The 20,713-nt window shown below is 40.0% G+C and overlaps 2 protein-coding genes across 3 annotated transcripts; one reads left to right on the top strand and one right to left on the bottom strand.

Moving 5' to 3' along the window:
- The first annotated feature begins 472 nt into the window (after positions 1-472).
- LOC136420436 (N-acetylneuraminate 9-O-acetyltransferase-like) lies at positions 473-14,637 on the top strand. 2 transcript variants are annotated; one of them, XM_066407358.1, is made up of 24 exons: positions 473-623; positions 2,495-2,591; positions 2,987-3,107; positions 3,498-3,542; positions 3,700-3,762; positions 3,889-3,933; positions 4,045-4,096; positions 4,319-4,390; positions 4,841-4,931; positions 5,359-5,464; positions 5,780-5,904; positions 6,392-6,450; positions 6,748-6,865; positions 7,037-7,145; positions 7,305-7,394; positions 8,066-8,185; positions 8,548-8,704; positions 9,907-9,966; positions 10,702-10,781; positions 11,243-11,344; positions 11,802-11,942; positions 12,188-12,265; positions 12,388-12,480; positions 12,632-14,637. In XM_066407358.1, the coding sequence occupies exons 1-24, from the start codon at positions 491-493 to the stop codon at positions 12,899-12,901; spliced, it is 2,427 nt and encodes an 808-aa protein (XP_066263455.1). In that variant the 5' UTR covers positions 473-490; the 3' UTR covers positions 12,902-14,637. The 2 variants fall into 2 exon arrangements, with proteins under 2 accessions (XP_066263455.1, XP_066263456.1); XM_066407359.1 differs by lacking the exon at positions 9,907-9,966.
- Positions 14,623-19,407, bottom strand: LOC136420443 (SET domain-containing protein 4-like). Its single transcript, XM_066407368.1, has 9 exons — positions 19,361-19,407; positions 18,977-19,065; positions 18,448-18,741; positions 18,069-18,213; positions 17,664-17,850; positions 17,448-17,553; positions 16,949-17,029; positions 16,601-16,718; positions 14,623-15,750 (listed from the first exon to the last, which is right to left on the bottom strand). The coding sequence occupies exons 1-9, from the start codon at positions 19,379-19,381 to the stop codon at positions 15,625-15,627; spliced, it is 1,167 nt and encodes a 388-aa protein (XP_066263465.1). The 5' UTR covers positions 19,382-19,407; the 3' UTR covers positions 14,623-15,624.
- Positions 19,408-20,713: the final 1,306 nt, after the last annotated feature.

Here is a 20,713-nt window from a genome sequence, read left to right on the forward strand (position 1 = left end):
TCTAACAAGGAGGTTAAGCCTCATCATCTATTGACAATATTTAACGGAATGTCCCCCTATTTGTGAGGGGTAAACCAGAGGTGATCCCAAGGGATGTCATATAATGGGACAGGTGTATCAAGACAAATCACTATCATAGGACCGACAGGCGCTGAAAAATGCAAATATTCCTTCCACCTTCAAAATGTCCTAACGTTAGATACTGACTGCAACCTCCGTTTGCTTCATTTTAGCTGATATAAGAAATGACCATCCCTACCTCGAAAAATCAAACCGGACCATCCCCATTTTGAGCGCATCAAATGAATTGTACTAAACTGCGATTGCGTGGATGATAGGTATCATATATCATTACAATATACTAAATAAAATTAGATTTATATCAATTTATTTATTCCTTAGCTTTTCTTTTTTCTAAAGTTCTGCTGATACGAACGTTTTATGGTACGTTCTTTCCGCACCGATTTTCGTTGTTTTGCGGTGAACCAACATGGCGGCTATTATGAACACCTGGAAGCTAGAAAACGCGTTGGACTACACCAACATGAACACTGCCAAAAAACTCGCTTTTACCGTGGCCACAGTCCTGATAATCATCCATGGAACACGTATATACAACAACGGTAAGTATGATGCTGTTTCTTTACAGTGGATCGCTTTTTTCGAGGTAGAAACTGGTTTTGTTTGCAGGCGAGTTGGCCAACATGGCACCTGTGAACCGGATTTTCAGGTCAAGTCGCCCAGGTGGCACTAAACAAGAGCGGAGCAGGTGGGAGGAGCTGCATTCCATAACAACAACAACAGACGATTAAATAGATAAAATCATGCTCACTATTGCTCAAATGGTCAAATCATCACATAATGATTGAGTCGGAATATGAAAAAATCGATATGATTTTAGTAATTTCAGCTTGTCACAGCAAATTGAGGTTATTTAACCTCCTTGGTCACAGCAGTTGACTTCACCATTGTGTGCGCCTTGACAGCTGTACAAAGCCTTATATTTGCACCAAGGCCACGGTTCATTTTTGCTTCAAACCCAAGGGAGGGAAGAATGTTTTTTAGCAGTTTACTTTAAACTGGAGAACACTCCTTCAGCTAAACAGAGACTCTGCCCTACTCTGCTGACTTTTTTTGCATGTCTGTCTGTCTGTCTGTCTGTTTGTTTGTTTGTTTTACTGTGTGTCTGAGCAAGTACCGTAGTTCTGTGTTTTCAGATCCTTCGTCTCTCCATGTTTCTTACCTTAACGAAATAAATTAAGAAGGTGATACCTATCCAGCTTACAATGGTTTAGCTCGCTGAAGTGAAGAGCTATTAGTCCACTGGTCGTGACAGAGTAATTTATGCTTACAGATTCAATGTATCGGGGAAATGCCCCTAGCACTTTTCAACAAGTAGTATGAACAGTGGTCCTAAGGAAGTTGCAACTCTTTCCAGTAGCGTGCTTGCCGTGTGCACAATTGAACTGGCTTATTTCAGGACCGCTAACCACTGGACTATGCACCTTAACTCATATTATAAGGCAGTGTGAGTAAATGGGGTGAAATCTGCCATCTCTGCTTTCCATGTTAACGTTGAAGAGCATCATCATCGTCTTTCGACCCCCTGGGGGGGGGGGTAGGCAGGTCAAGTCCATGCATCACCGCATCCACCTGTGAAAACTCATCTTGATTTATGTCGAGAATTCCTTGCTTTGGTCAACCAACATTCCAATCCTTAAAAAAAAAATGTTTTGAAGACACGTTTTGAAGGCACATAACAGCTTTGCAAAATCTGTACTGTTCAATTGGCCTTTTGGTAATTATTACACACGGGCTAGCTTTGAAGGCATGTGGTAAATTAAACATTGGCATTCAATTCAAAGGTGCATTGTATTTTATATCCAAGAACAAGCTATATACCTGTCCAAGAGGCCTATGTTACATAGTATCAGTAAACATACAATGGAATTCCAAATGTGAGGTTAGCACAGTTGAAGGGACAAATGCCATATCCGTCTGTCCACATGTAGTCTGTTTGAAAGCCTTTTGTAAACAAGTTGTTTGCCAAGGATTGTTTAGCTGTTGAAGGATTGTCAGTAATGTTGTTGTTGTGCTTTTTAGTCACGTAGTCAAGAATTAATGTCTGGACAACATAGATATGTAGAGTCATAGGTCAGGTTACAGGTGCACTTGCTACAACTGTTTCTGGGCTACGAACTTGATAAAATGGAAGCTTTAACATCATTCTGTGTCAGTCATTTAAAGGAGCCCTATACTCCAGAAGAGGGTGTTATTTTTCAATAGATAGTAATTGATAGGAAGGGCCCTAAATTTGATTCCCATCATTCACGTTATTACAAATGTATGTCTACATTGTATATCAATTTTATCCTGACAATGGGATTTCAATTTCTTTAGTAAGATTTTCAATGTGTTAAATTCAATTAAGTCAGAGTTATGAAATGCATTGATGTTGTGTTCTCAACTGTTCATCATAAATGTATCTTCACAGGAGGAGACACCTGCAACAACCTGTTGTCACGAGGACACCTAGCAGCTGATAAGAAATGGCAGCCAGAAGGATGTATGCTGCACAAGTACTCCAAAATGTAAGGTCTAGTCTTGACATGTACATGTATCATAATGTTTTTCAAGCCACTTGATAAATGTGTACCATGTTTACACTCACATTACAGGTTTGCCATAAGGCCTGTTTAGTTTTACACATCACTCATGTGGGCAGCAATCTTGGTCACCTGATACAGGCTAACCAATCTAGCCTGGAGTCCAGCCTATTTAGCTTCCGTCCGCTACCCAAGCTCCGCTGCAGTGGAGCTTGGGTAGCGCAGCGGAGCTAGGGTAGCGACCGGAAGCTAAATAGGATGGATTCCAGGCTAAACCAATCAACACTGTTCAATTTTATAACAATTCTTTGCACATTGATGAATTTTGCTGTGCATTGCTAGATTTTCAACAATTCATTGAGAAAGTTCTTCCCCTCCAGGGATATGAGAAAGTGCCTATCAGAGAAAACCTTTACCTTTGTGGGCGACTCACGACAGAGGCAGCTGTACTTCAAACTAGTCAAGTCCATCAGTGTTTCAACTGTGAAGGAGGGGAAACAGGTCAGTACATGGAACTCCTAGAAATGCTATGTCTCATCAGAATTAGAAATTGCTGTTGGTGAGTTGGTAATAGCTTGCAATTGTGTCTACATCTGTCACTCCTTCCATTTTACAAGTTTGAATAAAGTACAGTCAAAATACTGTCCAATCTGGCCACTCAGGGGACCAATAAGATCTTGTCTATGTGGACACACAGGTGGTCACTATAGACAGGATTCTCATTGCTCCAGGATCATGAATTAGGGGTTCTGAAACCCAATTTGCATACCCGACTGATTGAAGTTTTAGTCAAACAGAACACAGCCTTTGGATTGCACACAATAAACATGATGCAACATTAGAATTGTAAATGTAACTTATAATTGTTATATTTTTGTGTTTATTTTTCAGCATGAAGATATTGTCTACCATGAAGAGGATACAGGTATTTCTGTGGTAAGTTTATCAACAAGAACACTAGTACTATAATTGATTATAGATAAAACAACTTTGTGGAAAAATCATATTGAACATAAAAAAAATGCATGTGTGTGATGATGCTAGTCATTCATGCCTGTATCTTATACTGTATTTACTTTTTTGTTCCTTGTAGAATTTCCTGTGGCAGCCAATGGTGAACGGGTCCATGGAGAAAGTGTACAAGGAATGGAAAGAGGTGAGAAGTCAGAAAAATTACCGGCCTTCGTACAGTTGCGGGGTCTCTTGCCTGTTTTTGTTTCCAGCTTCAGTTCCATTATTTTAGTGAATAAGATTTCATGCTGACCTCTGTGTCTCATTTTAGGGCAAGAAGAAGAAGCCGAGTATCATCATCACTGGATCTGGGGTGGTAGGTACACATTGCTACTTTTACTGTGGATCTTGCAGTATTTGGGGTGGTTTTATTTCCGCTGTTTTGGGGTGACCTCTCCACAAACACCTGTTTTTCTACTCCTTATAGTGGGCCATCAAGCAGATGAATGCCAGTGGGAAAGCCCTGACAGAGTACCAAGGTAAATTGCTCAGATTCTTTTAAAACATATCTCTGTTGAGCCATGCAGATTGTAAATCAAAGAAAAGAAAGCCAAAATATACATGTACCAGTGTGATATATAAGAATGATCTTTGAGACCAAGAGTCTAAAGTGTCTGTCCCTGACTGTATTGTTTTAGATATATATATTCATGATAGTAGAAGTGCTTTAGAATATTATTAAGGAAAATACTTTGTTTCAGCTAACCTGACTCTGTTACGACCATTGATGGAGGAGGTTGCTATGGAAACAGATGTGTACTGGATGCTGCAAGGTACTGGGAATTTTAGATTTTCAATATGCTTTTAAGTTCACACTTTCTATCAACATTTGTACCATTGTGGTTGGTACTACTTGCCACATAGTTATGCAAGCACTACAGTAGGGGGCTAGTCCACTGGTAGTGGTGTGTGTTGAACTACATGTACCATACTCTTTCCCATTAGTTTGAACACTAAGCAGAGAAAGCAGTACATGTACATGTATTTACCATTTTTGGAGTCATTAGTATGACTTGGCCAATGGTCTTGGATCAAACCCACAACATGCAAGGCAAGCATTGTACCCACTTGGCCATTTCAGTGATGACCATTTATTTATTGGTTTGGCTGTTCAGTACACACAGCCAGGGCTGCCCACCTAGACTGTTGCTATTACAAAGGACTAGCCCTAAGTGGTGACCATGTACAAACATCTCCTGTTATTGTGTTATCCCACATTACAGACCCAGTCAACAACACTCAGCTCAGTAAGGAGAGAAAGATGATCACCAACACCCAGGTCGACAGCTATAACAACGTAGCCATGGAGATTCTGTGAGTATCAAGTAACAGTTTTCTTAATAGTTACTTTACATCTGTTTTGATTAGCTAACTGGTCTCTGGTCTTAAGCAGCTAGTACTTACTATACATTTGCTGGTGTGTTACGCTTTGAGGTGGCTTGCAGTTTATGCAAAACAAACAAACAAATGAAAGCTAGCATCATGGCATTCATACATTAGAAGCCAATTGGAATTTTACAAAGCTAGCTCAGCAAAATTTATTCATAGAAATACCTATACAAGTTACGGATGTTGGTTGTATTGCAGCAATGGAGCAGTGATTTTAAAGTATACATACAAAGACAATTTAAGTCATAATCCTATGGTAGTATCTTTGAGATGTTTCACTTTGTAAACCTGTGATAAATCTGTGATAAAGTTTGAATACTGAGGTTAACAGAAATGACATGTTGTTGTGCAGTGAGGGCAGCCATGTAGGGATCCTGCAGTCCACTCACCAGGCAGCATCTGAACTGTTACATGTGTCAGCTGATGGGATACATCTGGGGGAGCCTGCACTGGATATTGTGAGTACAGTTTTATCCTGTTTTACCTGCATATGTAATCAAAACTTTTGCTTTTCCCAGATTTGAGCACACTCAGCTTTATAGTGGCTAAGCCCATGAGACCAACTCTGACCGGTGAAAGTATTCATAGAACACATTAAGCTTTATCAAAGCAGTATGTTTAGTTTGGTGCAATTTCGAAAATGACCAGCGTGTCTCCTTCATGTTGGCTTATGTTTCCGTGTATCTTTCACCTTTCCTTATCAAAGACATTTTCAGCCCTCCCAGTGCATGAAGTTAACAGAGAGAATGTGTGTTATTGTCCCCCCCCCCCAGCACCTGTCCCTGCTGCTGAACCTGTTCTGTAATGACCAACTCCGCCCCATCGACGGGTCATGCTGCCAGTCCTTCCACCCCCCATCACTCCTGCAGGTCGGCACTGGGGTCTTCTTCGGACTATGGTAAGTTAGAGAAAATTTTAAACCTACTGTAATTCTTGATTTGTTAACGGTAACTTAATTTTAGCTACTCTAAAGGTCACTTAGTAAGTTAACCGCTAAAATTTCATCATCACAAATATTTGATCACTTACATTTGAGACAGTGGTGTTTGTTCCCACATTTAAAATTAGAAGATCTTTATGCAGTAAACTACTCTCTTTCCCCCCAACCGTTTGAATGACCAACTGCACTATTAAATGGATTTACAGTATTATGCTATTTTAGATATACCCCAAAGTATAAGAATATATTGCGAACCGTAGCGAGGCCGCATTGCACTACTAGCTAACGTCATGCTTTGTCCTCAGTCTGAGGTTCAACCACTTTACCTTTTTTTTATAGAAAATCTAGTTGCTATTAATAGTAATCTGGCAACATTGTGTATGACCTTTACAATCCCTGTTCTATGTGACATTTCCTCTAACATGACCTGTGCTGTTTGTTCCAGTCTGGTAGGAGCCATGCTGTTCTCTGTGACAAGAGGAAGATCCCCATCTATGTCTGAAGGTAAAGTTCCTTTAAGTAGTACTATTCACTGGTACTCACTAAGCAAAATATATGACAGGGGCTTCTTTTTATCAGATTGCTTTAAACAATGATTGGATAGATACATATTCAAGGCTTTACTGTCACAAATTGATGTAGTATAATCTATAACTTCCTTTTTAGTTCATGGCGCTTAATTTTTGTGGCAAAATTATAATCAAGAGTTCATTATTATATCTTTGGGTTTGTGGTTGAAACTTTAGTCCATGGTCGGCTATGTGTGAAAGGGGCTTAACTATCAGAATTGCTCTGTTATAGATGCGGAAACAGCACAGAACCAGAAGAAGACCAAGAGTAGTGCAGAGATAGCCAGGATGACACTAGTGGCCCTCGCCAAGTTTGGAGTCATCATGGCATACTTCTACCTGTGTGACAGGTCCATACTTTAATTTTCAGCTCTCGAACTGTACAAAAAAATACAGCACAGTCATCAAATCCTGTTGTTTATTTCTAGGTTAATTTGTCACTGTGAACCTTATACTATTTGAACCTGTCAGATGTGTGTGTTACATAATCAGACTAACGGCTGCCATGTTGTTTTTCCCAGAACCCCCCTCTTCATGCGGGAGAACAAACACTACACACACTTGCAGTTCTTCGTGCCGTTTGTTTGGGTGCTTCTGGTTGGTCTGTTCTTCCATGCTGACACCAAACAGGTTAGTACATAAGGTAATACATCATGAGTCAAGCAACGTGAAAGTCAGGCAAAACTTTAACTCTAACATATGAATCAATACATTGATTGTTTCATTTACAAAAAATAAAATATATTCATTTTAATCTTTAAAGTTCTTTTTGTAATAATTTTCCCCCAGACTTCTATCTTGAATCGAGACCAGACCGATGAATGGAAAGGTTGGATGCAGCTGGTTATACTCATCTACCACTACACTGGCACCAGTTCTGTAAGTGCAAGATTGTAGCACTCACATTGTGTTGTATTTTGTGTCATCCCTGCGCTGTGATATAGCTGTACCACATCAGTGAGAGTTTACAGGATTGCACAGGCTTCTAGTCGTATCCACAGGTTTCCAAAGAATAATTTGAACACTTTACTGGATTTAGATGTTGGAATTTTTAGTTACAATTTTTTGTTTTGGAACACATCTATCTCAACATCTTGCACAATTCACAGTTTGTTTTCTCCTATGGGTATGTCATAAATAGAATACAACACGGTACAATGTATATCCCACATCACCCTTGGTCCCAGCCCTCCCGCGGGTTGGCCACTTGGGCGATCTGACTCACGGTCAGGCTGGTACATTTGGTGATACAGAATGCACTGTGTTGTATTCTCTATGTATTATAGTTTGATATGCCTACCATACACATCCATCTTTGATATGCCTACCATACACATACATGGTACAGTCAAAAATGTCTATTAGTAAGAGAACCACCCAGAGGACCTATAGACCGGTCGTCTTAGACACACTCTTACAAAAAAAAAGGAGAGTGACAAGACTAGACAAGGTAGAGACACTGTGATTTCAAAGTTTAATATGTACAAAATTAATGTATCCATCAGTGTGCATGCTTCATTAGAGAAATGAATCTGTTTTTTTCTCCACAGTACCTCCCGATCTACATGCACATACGTATCCTGGTGGCCATGTACCTGTTCCAGACGGGGTACGGACACTTCTTCTACTTCTGGAACAAGGGAGACTACGGCATCGTCAGGCTTTGTCAGGTGGGTGTCTGCAAGGGTTGTGCTGTTACACATTGTAAGTTAGAGGTTCAAAGCAGGCTATTAGCAAGCAGGGCATCTGGACGCCCTCCAGAAGAACAGTTACAAAAAATTAGACGCCCTCCTTTTGCAGCTGGACACCTAGATGATGCTTGTTTCCCTTGACTGGTAATTGCTTACACATCTACATGGCATCAAAAGTAGCAACATTTAAGTATCAATATTGATATAATGAAACCAAACATATCGACTAGGACAGGTTCAGGTCTGGATCTGGACCTAAACCTGGACTTGGACCTGATTAAACTGAACCAGTATTAAACAAAGTTAAAGTGTGATTAATGTTTTACGAAATGTTGTTTCAGGTGAACTTCCGTCTGAACTTCCTGGTGGTGTTCCTGTGCATGGTGATGGACCGGCCCTACCAGTTCTACTACTTCGTGCCGCTCGTCACCTTCTGGTTCTTCGTCGTGTACGGCACCATGGCGGTCCTGCCCAGGGTCACCGCAAAGTCTTCAGGAGGTACGCTGGCATCTTTAAGGAGAAGTACTAAGACGGTGTTTTGGGAGGTGGTGCGGTAGTTCACTATTGCTGTAGAGTATGGCTGAATAAAAAAAAATTCTTGTACACAACCAAGTGATTTATTCAACCGACGTTTCGGTGACCATCTGTCACCTTCCTCAGGGCAGTTCTGACTGGTTCACAAAATTTGCACTAGATGCATTGTCAGAATTGCCATAAGGAAGGTGGCTTTAAAGTAAGAACGAGTACAGCAGTGTATGGTGTTTCCCTGTAATTCTGTGGCAGTACATGATATTTTTGGTATACAGTACGTGTACAATGCCTTGGCTGTCCTACAAAAGTGGTATGACAGAGTAATTTTGTATTTCATAAAAGGGTTGCTTTAATTTTTAGTCATACAGCAGTTTCTGTGTGTGTGTTTGTGTGTGTGTGTGTGTGCGTGTGTGTGTGTGTGTGTGTGTGTGGCACTGCATCCAGTATACATGTACACGTATCGTGTATGATACTGTTGCACTGGGAATCAGTTTTGGTATCTCACTGGAGTTTTCTCTGCCACCCGTGACCTATTCCGGCATTTTCCTTCCCTCAAGTAAGCCTCTTTCGATAATTATGTTGCTGCACTATCCCCAATGGAAGCCTCTTATGATCAAGTTTTAGAGTCTGTAGTATCATCCATTTCCCTATTAGAGCCTCTCATCATATCCTCCCCAAAGAGAGCCTTCAACTATCTGCACAATCATATGAATTCTTTTCACTCTCTCTCTCTCTCTCTCTGTTCCTAGATTTTAAACCCAGGACTCAGGTGTTTAAACTTTAAGTGTCATTCTAATAGCAAGAAAAAAATCACCTTCCAAATTCCAATAGCAAGCACCTGTCCCCTGTTCTAGAAGACAAAAAGTTATGGAATGAAAATGTAAACCACAAGGAAGACAGTGCACAAACATATTTTGTTGTTTTTTGTAAGTTTTATGTCTTAGTTGTGTTTATTAACTGTACCAATTGTACCGTTAACCAGCATTAGATACAACAAAACTAACCGTAACTATGTTTAGAAAAATTTTATTTTCGAGCAATTAATACTGACACCAATAGTTATTTCCTTCTTTCTTTTGTGAAGGTTTTGTAACATGTTTGAATATTTATTTTCACTGACACTGCCCGTTCTTTGTTTTCCGTGCTGTGTTGGAACATGTACTATTCAGGCGCTGCCAACATGCCTGAAGCTTCTGGTTGTACAGCAAGGCTGTCCTTCAATGCCACTGGTCAGTTTTCAGTCACTCACTCAACCAATTAATCAGTATTAGTCTCTATTCACAGTGGCACCAATCACACTGTCATTGATTTAAAGCACAAAGTCTTTAAGCGTATTCAATTGCCATAAAGTTATAAAAAAGTTACTACTGTACTGTATCACATACATGTAGGTCTGGATACCCTTAGAGATCAATTGTCATTTCATAAGTTCTTACAATACAGGTATGTATAGAGAAGATGTTGTACTTCTACTGTCCAAGGATAGCACCTGCCTTGCAACAGCCAGCCCTTGCCTGGACTCAGGGTACCCTTGCCCCTAACCTCCTTATTTTGTAAGAGAATCCTGCCAATAGCCACACCCCCACCAACCTCCCTACCAACAATTTCCCGTTTTCTGGGGATATCCCAATGCCAACAGCCCACCCCCCCTCCACTGCCATGTTTTTGAAAGATTCCCCCTTCAGTACCCCTGTGTTATCCCTGCCAACACCCTCCCCCATGTCCAATTGCCCATTTCCCTGTTCCATGTAAGTTTCCCTATGTTTATAAAAAATTATTTCAAGGAGTCCAAAACGTAAACCTTTCAAGAGCCTTTTCGTGGTACCATATTTGCCACCGGAGTCTCATTTATCAAAGATTGCCTTTCCAACAGTGGCCATGTCATATTCATGAGTTTACCCCTCCAACATTGTGATGCGACTTTGTGAGTAAACATGGTTGTTTGTTGTTTATTGTTTGTGCAGACAACAGCTCAGGCTTCGTGCTGATGATGTTCAAGCTCCTGGTGCTGTGTGGGATCATCGCCCTTCTGGCCTCAATGCAGGTAAATATATTGAACATGTATCTACTACTTTATGAACTTCCCAGTTCTTAACATTTCTGCACATTTATCTCTGCATGGAATACTGATAGTACAAGTACAGGTGGTAGTCTGGTTTATTGTCATTATTAAAAATCTTCCCTGGAATATAATTACAGACATTCACATTTGGTTTAGACTAAGAGTGCTCAATTTTTCTTTTTGCTCTAATTACAACTTAATGGCTATAACAATGTGTACAGTAGATATAAGCACACGTTTTGGGTGAGACTGTGATGATTATGGCACTGTTAAGATTGTCAAGATTTGAAGAATAGTATATATGACATCATACATTAAATTTCATATTGTACATACTTTAGGTGCCTGTAATCTTCTTGAACATGTACGTGTATATCTGTGTGTGTGTATCACCTGGATGTTGTTTTGGTATTTATCCATGTAACTGCTGTTCCCTCATACAGGTGCTGTTTGAGTCGCTGTTCTCCTGGTGGCCAGCTGTGCAGCTGTTCCAGCTGGACGGCTCCATTAGAGAGTGGTGGTTCAGGTGGCAGCTGGACAGATATGTAAGTTTTACACATTGTTCTATTGTGAAGTTTTGACTCTCCATTGGTGTATTCTTTTGTTACCATGATTAGACAATGACATTTCAGGAGTAACACATTTTTTGATGCCCTGCCATGATTACACCATAAGTACCAAAGGCACAACATTGGGACCTGTCAAGAATTCAAACTCAGTACCTCCAGTTTTTTAGTCAACAACCCTAGCCACAAGGCCACCATGCCATTTGTGGCCACTGCAGCAGTGCTGTGCCACCATACCACATGTACATGTACAATGTCAGCACATTATGTCCATGCATCCATTCACTTGCGTGTACAGGGTGTGTACATTGTATTTGTATGTGTTTAACATGTATCCATTGTTGAGTATTCAAACATGCAATATACAATTTACTGTTCCATTGTCCATTTGTAGTTCTTTATTTAGTCTTGCTGATAATGCTATTCCTTGCCCCAGGCGGTGTCCTATGGCATGTTTTTCGCTTTCACGTACCTCGGCCTGAAAAAGCTGCAGATTATCGACGACAGTTTCCATGGCAACCTCTTCACCCCTTGTGTGACTTACCTGATCGTGACCCTGTCAGTCTGTATCACACTGGTGAGTATAGCATTGTGTGTTAGATGTTGTTGAGCTATTTTAAGTACAGTAGTGAAAACAGTTGGGCATACTAGTAAGAGTAAAACATTACATGTATGATAGATTTAGACTTCTTATTTCTCCATTTAGAATAGATTAGATTTCCAGTTTTTTATGATGCTTCGGGTGTAAAAATCTATTCTACAATGTAGTTCGGGCACACATTCTTGTATCTAACACCATTTTGTCCCACTGTTCATTTCCAGGGCTACACTGTATTCATGACCACTTGTAGCAGCAAAGTGGAATGCAACAGACTTCACCCTTATATATCCTTCCTACCAGTAAGTCTGGTATATTTTGTACATGTTTGCCCTTTTCTGCTGTTTTGTGATTTTCTATCCTAAGGCTTGTAAATAAAAGTGAATTTTTAAAAAAAATCAGTGCTTGTTCTTCCTTCCCACAGATTACTTCCTTCATCCTTGTAAGAAATGTGCCAGGTTACCTGAGATCACGTTACAGCACATTCTTTGCCTGGTTTGGCAAGATTTCTTTAGAGGTAGGTGGGATTCTGCAGTCTTGGTTAACATAGGAGACAAAGATTGAGGAAAAATTAGATATTGAATGTTTTTTTCTTGTGGTAATATATTCAAACAGTTAAAGATTATTTTCCATCTGTCTAAACTGTATGTCACAATTTTCTCTCCCAGTTATTTATAGGGCAGTATCACATCTGGCTAGCTGCGGACACCAAAGGCATCCTTGTGGTCATACCAGGGTACCACACCCTCAACATGCTGGTCACTTTCTTCATCTTTGTCTGCGTTGCGCACGAGATCTCAGCAGTGACCGGCACGCTGGCCACCACACTCGTTCCCAGGGACTTCCACACTGTGATGCAGAGGCTTATAATGTTTGTACTGTTCCTGTGCGTAATGCTGCTGTACGGACACTTTGGGGACAAGATACAGCTGTTCTAGTGAAGTCGTGCTGTTCTTTCTTCAATCTGACATGCTGTACATATACTTCAAGGACAAGCTTCTAGCTGTACAGACACTTCAAAGACAATAGCTTCTAGCTGTATACACACTTCAAAAGACAAGCTTTATATACAGCTGTACAGTCACATTGAAGACACTCATGCCTCAGCTATAGAGTCATTTCTTCTAAGACAAGCTACAACTGCTCTTCTTCTGTTGAGGTCCACTATAAGAAAACGTTTAGCTGTTCATCAGGTCAATTGAAAGATAGGATACAGCAGTGCTAGTGCTGTTCCCTGGGTCAACTGCAAGGTATATCAGTTACATCTGGTGTAGTGCTGTCCCAAGGTCAGTGTTGCTGTACAAATACTTAGAAAATAGACAGCAGCACTAGAACTCCTGCAGCTCTAGTGCTGTTCCAGGGGTCAATTGAAAGATGGCATAAAGCAGTTCTAGTGTTGCCCCCTGTGTCAACTGCTGATGTAGTGCTGTTCCAAGGTCAGTGCTGCTGTACAATACACCTGTAGCTCTGGTGCTGTCCCATGGGTCCATTTGAAGATTGGTCACAGCTATTCTATGTGCAAATTGGAGATAACAAGAAGGTTTTGGCTGTTCCAGGGATCAGTTGGAAGCTAGATTACTACTATAGCTGGAGTAGTGCTGTTCCTAGGGTAGTACTGATGTACAAACAACACTCAACAGGGAGATAGGTTACAACTATTGGTACTTAATTTGTGGTGCTGCTTTGTGAAACAGTATAGTAAGATTTATTATAACTTGCAGCACTACTTGTATACTCCTGCACTTATTTCTTCAGAAGTTGGAGCAATGTTAGAACTTTGTGTTGTTTCCAGGTTTTTGCTGCTGTATGAAAAGTGGGAAGATATGTTACAACTGTACCAGTCCTGTATATTTGTCCTGTACAATACATGTGTACATGTAATGGGTGCTGCTATAAGCTGTAGGCCACATTTATATGTTACAAAGGCTCTACAATGGAGGGAAGATTCAAAAATCAAGCTATAACAGCTTAATGGACCCTAGCACATGTACAGGCACCAGCAGTCAAGTCAGTTATAAAAGTTCATATAATTTATTGTCGTATAGACGTTTGAGAGTCAAAATAAAGTGGTATGGGATTCAGAATCAGTTATGAATATACCAATGCAATTTGTTGCCTTTTGTGATATGCCTAGGTTTGTGAGTGCCACTTTTCAAGTGGCAGTTCCAAGAGATTAAGATATTATATACGTCTTGTAAAATAGGTTTTCTGTGTTGTTTCTTTGTCTTATAGGGTTGATAATATTCTGCCGCCTGACTTTATTCCTGGTGCAGGTTTGGCACCCTCAGGATTTTGAGATTTGATTGACACCAATGATAAATGTTATGGGGTTGTATAGTTTATTTATGTGTATGATATTATATATATGGTGCCTATATGTAAAGGTATGAGTTCTACCTAGCAAACTGGTGTATTTATGTGTGTATGTTGTTAGACTGTAAGGTGGAAGAAATATGTTTATGTGCAGCTATGACTATGTAGATTCATGTATGTATATACATGTACAATGTACTTAATATGATCAGATCACTAGTGAATCTTGTGTGAACAATCAGGATGTTGTACACAGGTTGTGAGCTACATAATGTGAACAATGCTGTCAAGTGTGAATACACAAGAATATGTAACTGATCTTGCAAAGAACAGAAACACAGTCTACTTCATTTCTGGAAAACAGTCTTTATTCTTTCTTCGTGTGACACATATTTGCTAGCGATTACTGTAAATGCATTTAAGTTCTCATGGTTTTTGTTTCGCGCTAAGGCAAAAATGTAGTGCTCACCATGGTTTTAAGTTTGCGGCAGCACTATTGTCACATACTGCTACATTATTTGATAAGTATGTTTGCGGTGGTTTTAAGTTTGTGGTGGAACGGTCACCGCGAAAACCGTGAACATAAAACCACCGCGAACATTTCTGCATTTACAGTACTCTGCTAGCTTGGTTTACACATAATTTTGGAGTGTTTTGTGTATGTTGATTCGTCATCCTTGATTTCATCCGTTGTTTTGAGAGCCCCTAAGCACCTTTTTTATTTTTAAAACGAACGAGAATTGATGCGGATGTCATCCATACAATCGACTCAACGTGGCCTTTCTTCAGCATAAGGTTTCCTTCTGAAAAGCAATTCCCATGGCTCTTTCGGAATATAAAAAAACATGAACCTACCTAGATTGGACTTATCAATTGTACGTAATGGCAACTGGCAACTTTCTAAACAAGAAACTTTGTGAACAAGAAACATTTATTTCAGTACTCACACACTATAAAAAGATTGACAACAAACGCAGAACCAACTTCGCACCACATATATTATGAATACTGATGAGGTAAAAGAAAACAGGTTGTGTGAATTACAACCTTGTTTTATCTTGTTTTTTTGCGACTGTTAAACACTAACAGATGCAATCGACTATACACAACTGCATATGGAAGGTAAAGGAACAACCATACATATTTTTTGTCTATGTACAAAAGCAATAAAACTGTAAATTGTGTCCTCTTAGAACAAAACTTTCCTTAAAATCCACAGCTAACAGTATTTTTCTTACTAGAATATCAACTTCTGCACCATAGAAGCAAATCTAAAATAGGTTGTCGAAAACGCAACATAAACATACACAGGTCTTATAAAGACGTTTTATGTTAGGTTTCCCATAAATTACTCATGCCTCTCGTTATTCAGGCTTTTGAGGCCCTTTTGAAGAATTTTCTTCTCTTCGTTTCTCATGGCCACCACAAGGTGTCGGACGGGAGTGTTGGACTCCCGTAGGATAGCCTCGTCATCCTGAAAGCAAAGGAACGTTGTAGCCATAAAACATGTTGTACTGTCATCTTAACCTAGCTTGTCCTGTTTGAAGCCTATATATAGGCTCTCTCTCTCTCTATACATAGCCTGTATGTTGGTCCCGTGTATATGTACGGGTTGGGGGTATTTTTAAGCTGAACGCATCACACTGCAGCGAAACGCACCGTATACGGAAGTAACTATGCCACCGCAGCGCAGAAAATGTCAAGGGAAAATGACCTGATTAATCATTAAGAAATCAAAATAATGAAATATACTGCGTAAAAAACGTCAGCAGGACAAGGGTTAACATTTTGTCATGTTTGTGGAAGGGACACAGCTGAAGCTCAGTCATACAAACAGAGTGTGTGTAAATCTAACTGTCGGAAGAACAAGACTAAAGTTCTTGTCTTTCAACTCCGGGATCAGCTGAGCGTTTTTGGTCAAAGGAAAGTATTTCAGCACCAAGGACAGGTTGCAGCTGCACTAACACTGGCTGTTTTCGGAGCGTCTCCGAATCGACTTTGAGCCACGCTGAGTCAAAAGGTCGACTCAAAAACGTGTGTGTAAACCGGGCCAATGATCATATGAGATTGGTACTTTGCAACTTAAATGAATGATTAACACTCAGCACTCACACGTCTGTCAGTTGCATACATTGATCTAAAACTTGAGAAGTATGCCTTAGCAACCCCGCTTATGATTTCGCATCACCAGATCCAGGGTGATAAAAACGCTATTCTATGAAAGCCATCGCTCCTTTGGAATACAAAATTCATCAAATTTCAATCGAAATTGTACAGCAGATAGACGAACTCGAGCACGACACAGTGTATAGTGGATGGCTTACCATTATTCCGTATGACAGAAGCCGTCTCTCCAGTAATTCCCGCGCTAGGCTCCTGGCCTGAACGGCTACCGGATGGTCCCACGGGAGGTCATCCGCTAGGACTTTCTTAAATAAAGGTCTGGGGGAAATCATCATAGCTATTTAGAAGATTTCAACATTTGTAATTAAAGCAAAATCTTACAGAAAGTATAGCATTGATTGCTTATGACGCAATTTGTTTTTTGCATTTTCATGAAATCAGGTATTGTTTGTTAAAACAAAAGCGAACGTAAAAAACAACGTCACTGACGTAAATATAGGACAAAAGCGAACGTAAACAAGAACGTGAATAACGTATATAGGACTGACCTGTCTTCTGAGTCACAGACAAGGATCCTCATGACAGTCATGAGCGTCCTGGACACCCCACGGTAGTCACAGGTCAGGTCGCTGGGAACGGGTAAACAACGGGACAGTTATTAAGAACGGCCTACAGACAAAAGCGCCATCAGTAGAATCTCTTTTAAAAATACTTTCTGTACTTAAACTTTTGTTATTCGACACATTTAACAGAGGAAACAAAGAAAAGGATTTCTTGTTCATGGTGTTCGTGATCTTGTGCTTTTTAGTAACAGCTGTTCTTTACAACTACAAGATGGCTCAGGTGCTAAAGCACTGTTAAGGTTGGCGAGCATAGTTATTACTTACTTAGACAGAAATTTTATTACTCCAACTATGAGTTCATAAACCGTACAAGTAAAACATTTCTGTAAAACAATCCGAAAGTCTTGATTAAATAAGAAATTATATGACTGTTAGAAGTAATCTAATGAGGTTTTGATTAACTTTGGAGAGAAGTAAAATGTACCTTGCCGTATATTTTGTGGCGATGAGAAGTACTTTTCTCCTCCGGAATTTTGGATCTTCTTCTTCGACGAAGGGCATCAACTCTAAAATTCCGATGATATCTTTAACTGGAAAATATGATTGTCTTAATTAGTTTCTGCACAAACCTTCAAACCGGACACGAGGAAAACGTAAAGATATACAGACATCTGATGAAGTCTTACGTCTGAAGACTTACCGAGGAAGAACTTGATTAGGTCTAGATGGTTGTCGGGGAGAACAAAGCCGTAGTTCAGGAGTAAGGTCTGGTTATCCGCCCGGCGGTAGCAGAACAAGACCTGGTCACCCCTTCCGTAGTCTTCCTCCGCCGTCACCGTATAAAAGTAGTTCCCGGCTTTACAGGATTTCTTGATCAACAAACCAGTCTGGAGAGAAAGAGACGATGTTCTTACAAATTATAAAATTCGTTTTAGAAATATGGAAATGTATGCCAGTGCGAAAAAACTCTGTTCAAAATTGTTATTTCTGCCATGCTAAATAGAATAATTTTGTTATTGTTTTCACGTAAAATTAATGACAGAATGGCCATCTTATGGACCACCTCTAAGGGCACATCCAATCGACCAATAATAAAACCGCTTACCCGGGCACTGTGGGAGTGGTTCAGTAGATCTACCATGGGAACGAGAGAGGTGACGCCCAAGCCGCTCTTGTCCAGGTTCCTGAGGACGGTGCTGCCCTTGTCGTCCACGTACAGAGATCGGGTCTTCACTGTGCACCACGCCCATCTAGAACAGACAGCTTGTATTCATAAAAAATATAGAAGAAACCTTGCCGCTCAATAAAACTCGGTTGACGCCATTGAAAGTCTTCGAATTCGTCCTTCTAATTTGTCCCTGTGCACTTAGCACTTCTAGCTCCTTTCTGTGCATATTCCCCATTGCCTGGTACCTGGTCGACACTTTCGATGTGTTTTTTTTAAAATATTATTAGAATTACATAAAGAAGAAGGAAACTGTCACCTGAAAGCGTCAAATGTGAAGATGTCTTCCCATTCGGGCAACAGCGGCTCAAGACTTGGAAAGAAAGGCTTCAGTTCTTCAAAACTCTTGATACATTCCTGCTTCTTGGCTTTGACGTTAGCTCTTAGAGAATGAGGAAGGTAAAGAAAATCCTCTTCGCTGAAGTAAACCGGATGCGTGTACTCTTCTGGAAGAACGTCCAAATATGGTTTCCAGAAGGAGGTATCGCCCAGGTGTTTCTGATAAATGAGGAAGGTGGTTATTGCCTGGATGGTAGATAGCTGCGGTTCCGCACTGAAGTTCGGGGAACAAGAACACAGGCATTAAAGCAAGATAAAGAAAAAAGGATCAACGGCTTTAGAAATTAAAAAAAAAACACCGAACGAATCTAGACGACAAGAGAAAATAAAAGAAACAAGAACGCTTGGCGTTTTTCTTTTCACCGTTTTCAACAACGGAAGTGCGATACAGGGTTGATTGTTTTTCTTGAAACAGTCCTTGCTCCGAAAAGCTATTAAAATAGACTTACTTTTCTATGTAGGGTCCCAGGACCGAGTCTAGAACCGTCTTAGTGCTGAGTATCAAATGTTCAGGCATCTTCATCATTGTCTGTCCTCGCTAGGATATAGAATAATGCACATTTACAATCTATAATTTCTGTTCTGTACTGGCCTCAAAGTAGACTACGCAGAATCTTGTGTTTTACGCTTAAATTGATAATAGGAAGTGGTAGACAGAAAACAATAACCAACACATGCTGCCAAAAGACATACCAAACTAGCAAGACCTCCAGCCGCCATAATACGTCTATTTGAGGATCAGTATCCTTGAACATGTAACTTAATTCTGGATGGTAAGAAAACAGAAATAGAAAGAAGATTGAAGTAGGGATTGAAGAACTAAAAAGAATTACCTTAATTCTCCGTGGTACCATCAGACCGCGTCCGGTATCTTAGAAGAAGAAAAAAGACACATACTGTCAGTAAAACGCACAGTTGCTTATACGTGTTTTTTTTTCAATAATAAAGGCAACATTGAAAAAGACTGAACTACCTGGGAAGAGGGCGGGACGCAGAAAGAAGCCATTGAAACCGTTTTTCTTCAGGAACCGGAAGAACCGTATGTAGTGTTCCTCGTGAGCAAGAGAAACTGTAGAACAATAACAAAGGCTCAGGTCAATCATCAAACAGTGGGACAAAGTCAGTCACATTTGTTTGTTTGTTTTTCAGCTTTTTCTCACTAATGGTAACCTATAATCATGTTCAAAGACCGTAAAATCATTCCGAATATTGCTATAACCGCACTATAGCTATGATATTTAAAAATCTTCATCGCTCCAATGGATAACAACAAAATTAAAGTTTACATGAATCGCCATCTCACAAGTAAAGTTCTCAAGGAGTCAGTAACCTATTGGTATGATTTATTGCTATTCTAAGCGGTGTATGATATATGATATATCGAAGGTTACATACTTGGTCAACAGCGTAACGATTTATCAATGTCATATCGAGCATAGCAAGTACTGCGTCTGTTTATTTTGGGCGTGACGGTGTTTGAAAGTAAAACGGGCTACATATCTTTTTGAATCTATGACTTTAGGACGCAGGTCGCGGAATAGCAATAGCTTTTTCTATCTCAGATAACGATGACTATATATACCAGTTTACAACATCACTGTGAAAAATTGCTGATCACATACACTAAACATATATGCATATGATAATTATTGGTATCAACCCAAAACAAACATTTCATGGCATATGAAAACTTACCTGGTCTATTTTCATTTCTACGCTGCCTTCTGCGTCTCCAAGTGCGACCCCGCTTTCCTGCCATGGCTGAAGTAAAAGATTTAAAAAAAATGGGTTTCAGATTTTATACTCACCGATGGCGCAAATACTTGGCATATTTTATCTTTTCTTCGGAAAGAAGAAGAACTTTATTGCGCGACAATTGTAAGTGGTACAATGTATGGCAACTTACGCACATGAGAGTTGAACTATTGCTAATTGTTGACAATTATAGAGAACTAATCTAATCTATGACTACTAGTAAAAATGTTCATTAGAATAATGTACATGCTAACGCTCTAGAATACAGTATGATAGTTCGTTACTTACGTCACCCGAACACACTATTTCACAGCTGTTCTTAATTTCACTTTCTTGTTACTCCTGCCAATATTTCCTTTCCGTGTCGCTAACCAGCCTGTCAGCCTCTATAGTACAGTCTGGCCTGTGTCCACCAGACACGCTGTTATAAC

Source organism: Branchiostoma lanceolatum, chromosome 15 (genome assembly GCF_035083965.1).
Source record: "Branchiostoma lanceolatum isolate klBraLanc5 chromosome 15, klBraLanc5.hap2, whole genome shotgun sequence".
In the NCBI taxonomy this organism is placed as follows: Eukaryota; Metazoa; Chordata; class Leptocardii; order Amphioxiformes; family Branchiostomatidae; genus Branchiostoma; species Branchiostoma lanceolatum.

Excerpts from the sequence above, each read along its gene's own strand:
- LOC136420436 (XM_066407358.1), top strand. The coding sequence starts at position 491 with ATGGCGGCTATTATGAACACCTGGAAGCTAGAAAACGCGTTGGACTAC. Across the intron at positions 7,395-8,065 it reads ACTACACTGGCACCAGTTCT|TACCTCCCGATCTACATGCA; the intron begins GTAAGTGCAAGA and ends TTTTCTCCACAG. Across the intron at positions 11,345-11,801 it reads GGTGGCAGCTGGACAGATAT|GCGGTGTCCTATGGCATGTT; the intron begins GTAAGTTTTACA and ends TCCTTGCCCCAG.
- LOC136420443 (XM_066407368.1), bottom strand. The coding sequence starts at position 19,381 with ATGGTACCACGGAGAATTAAG. Across the intron at positions 17,851-18,068 it reads ACCACTCCCACAGTGCCCGG|ACTGGTTTGTTGATCAAGAA; the intron begins GTAAGCGGTTTT and ends CTTTCTCTCCAG. Across the intron at positions 16,719-16,948 it reads GTCTGTGACTCAGAAGACAG|ACCTTTATTTAAGAAAGTCC; the intron begins GTCAGTCCTATA and ends GATTTCCCCCAG.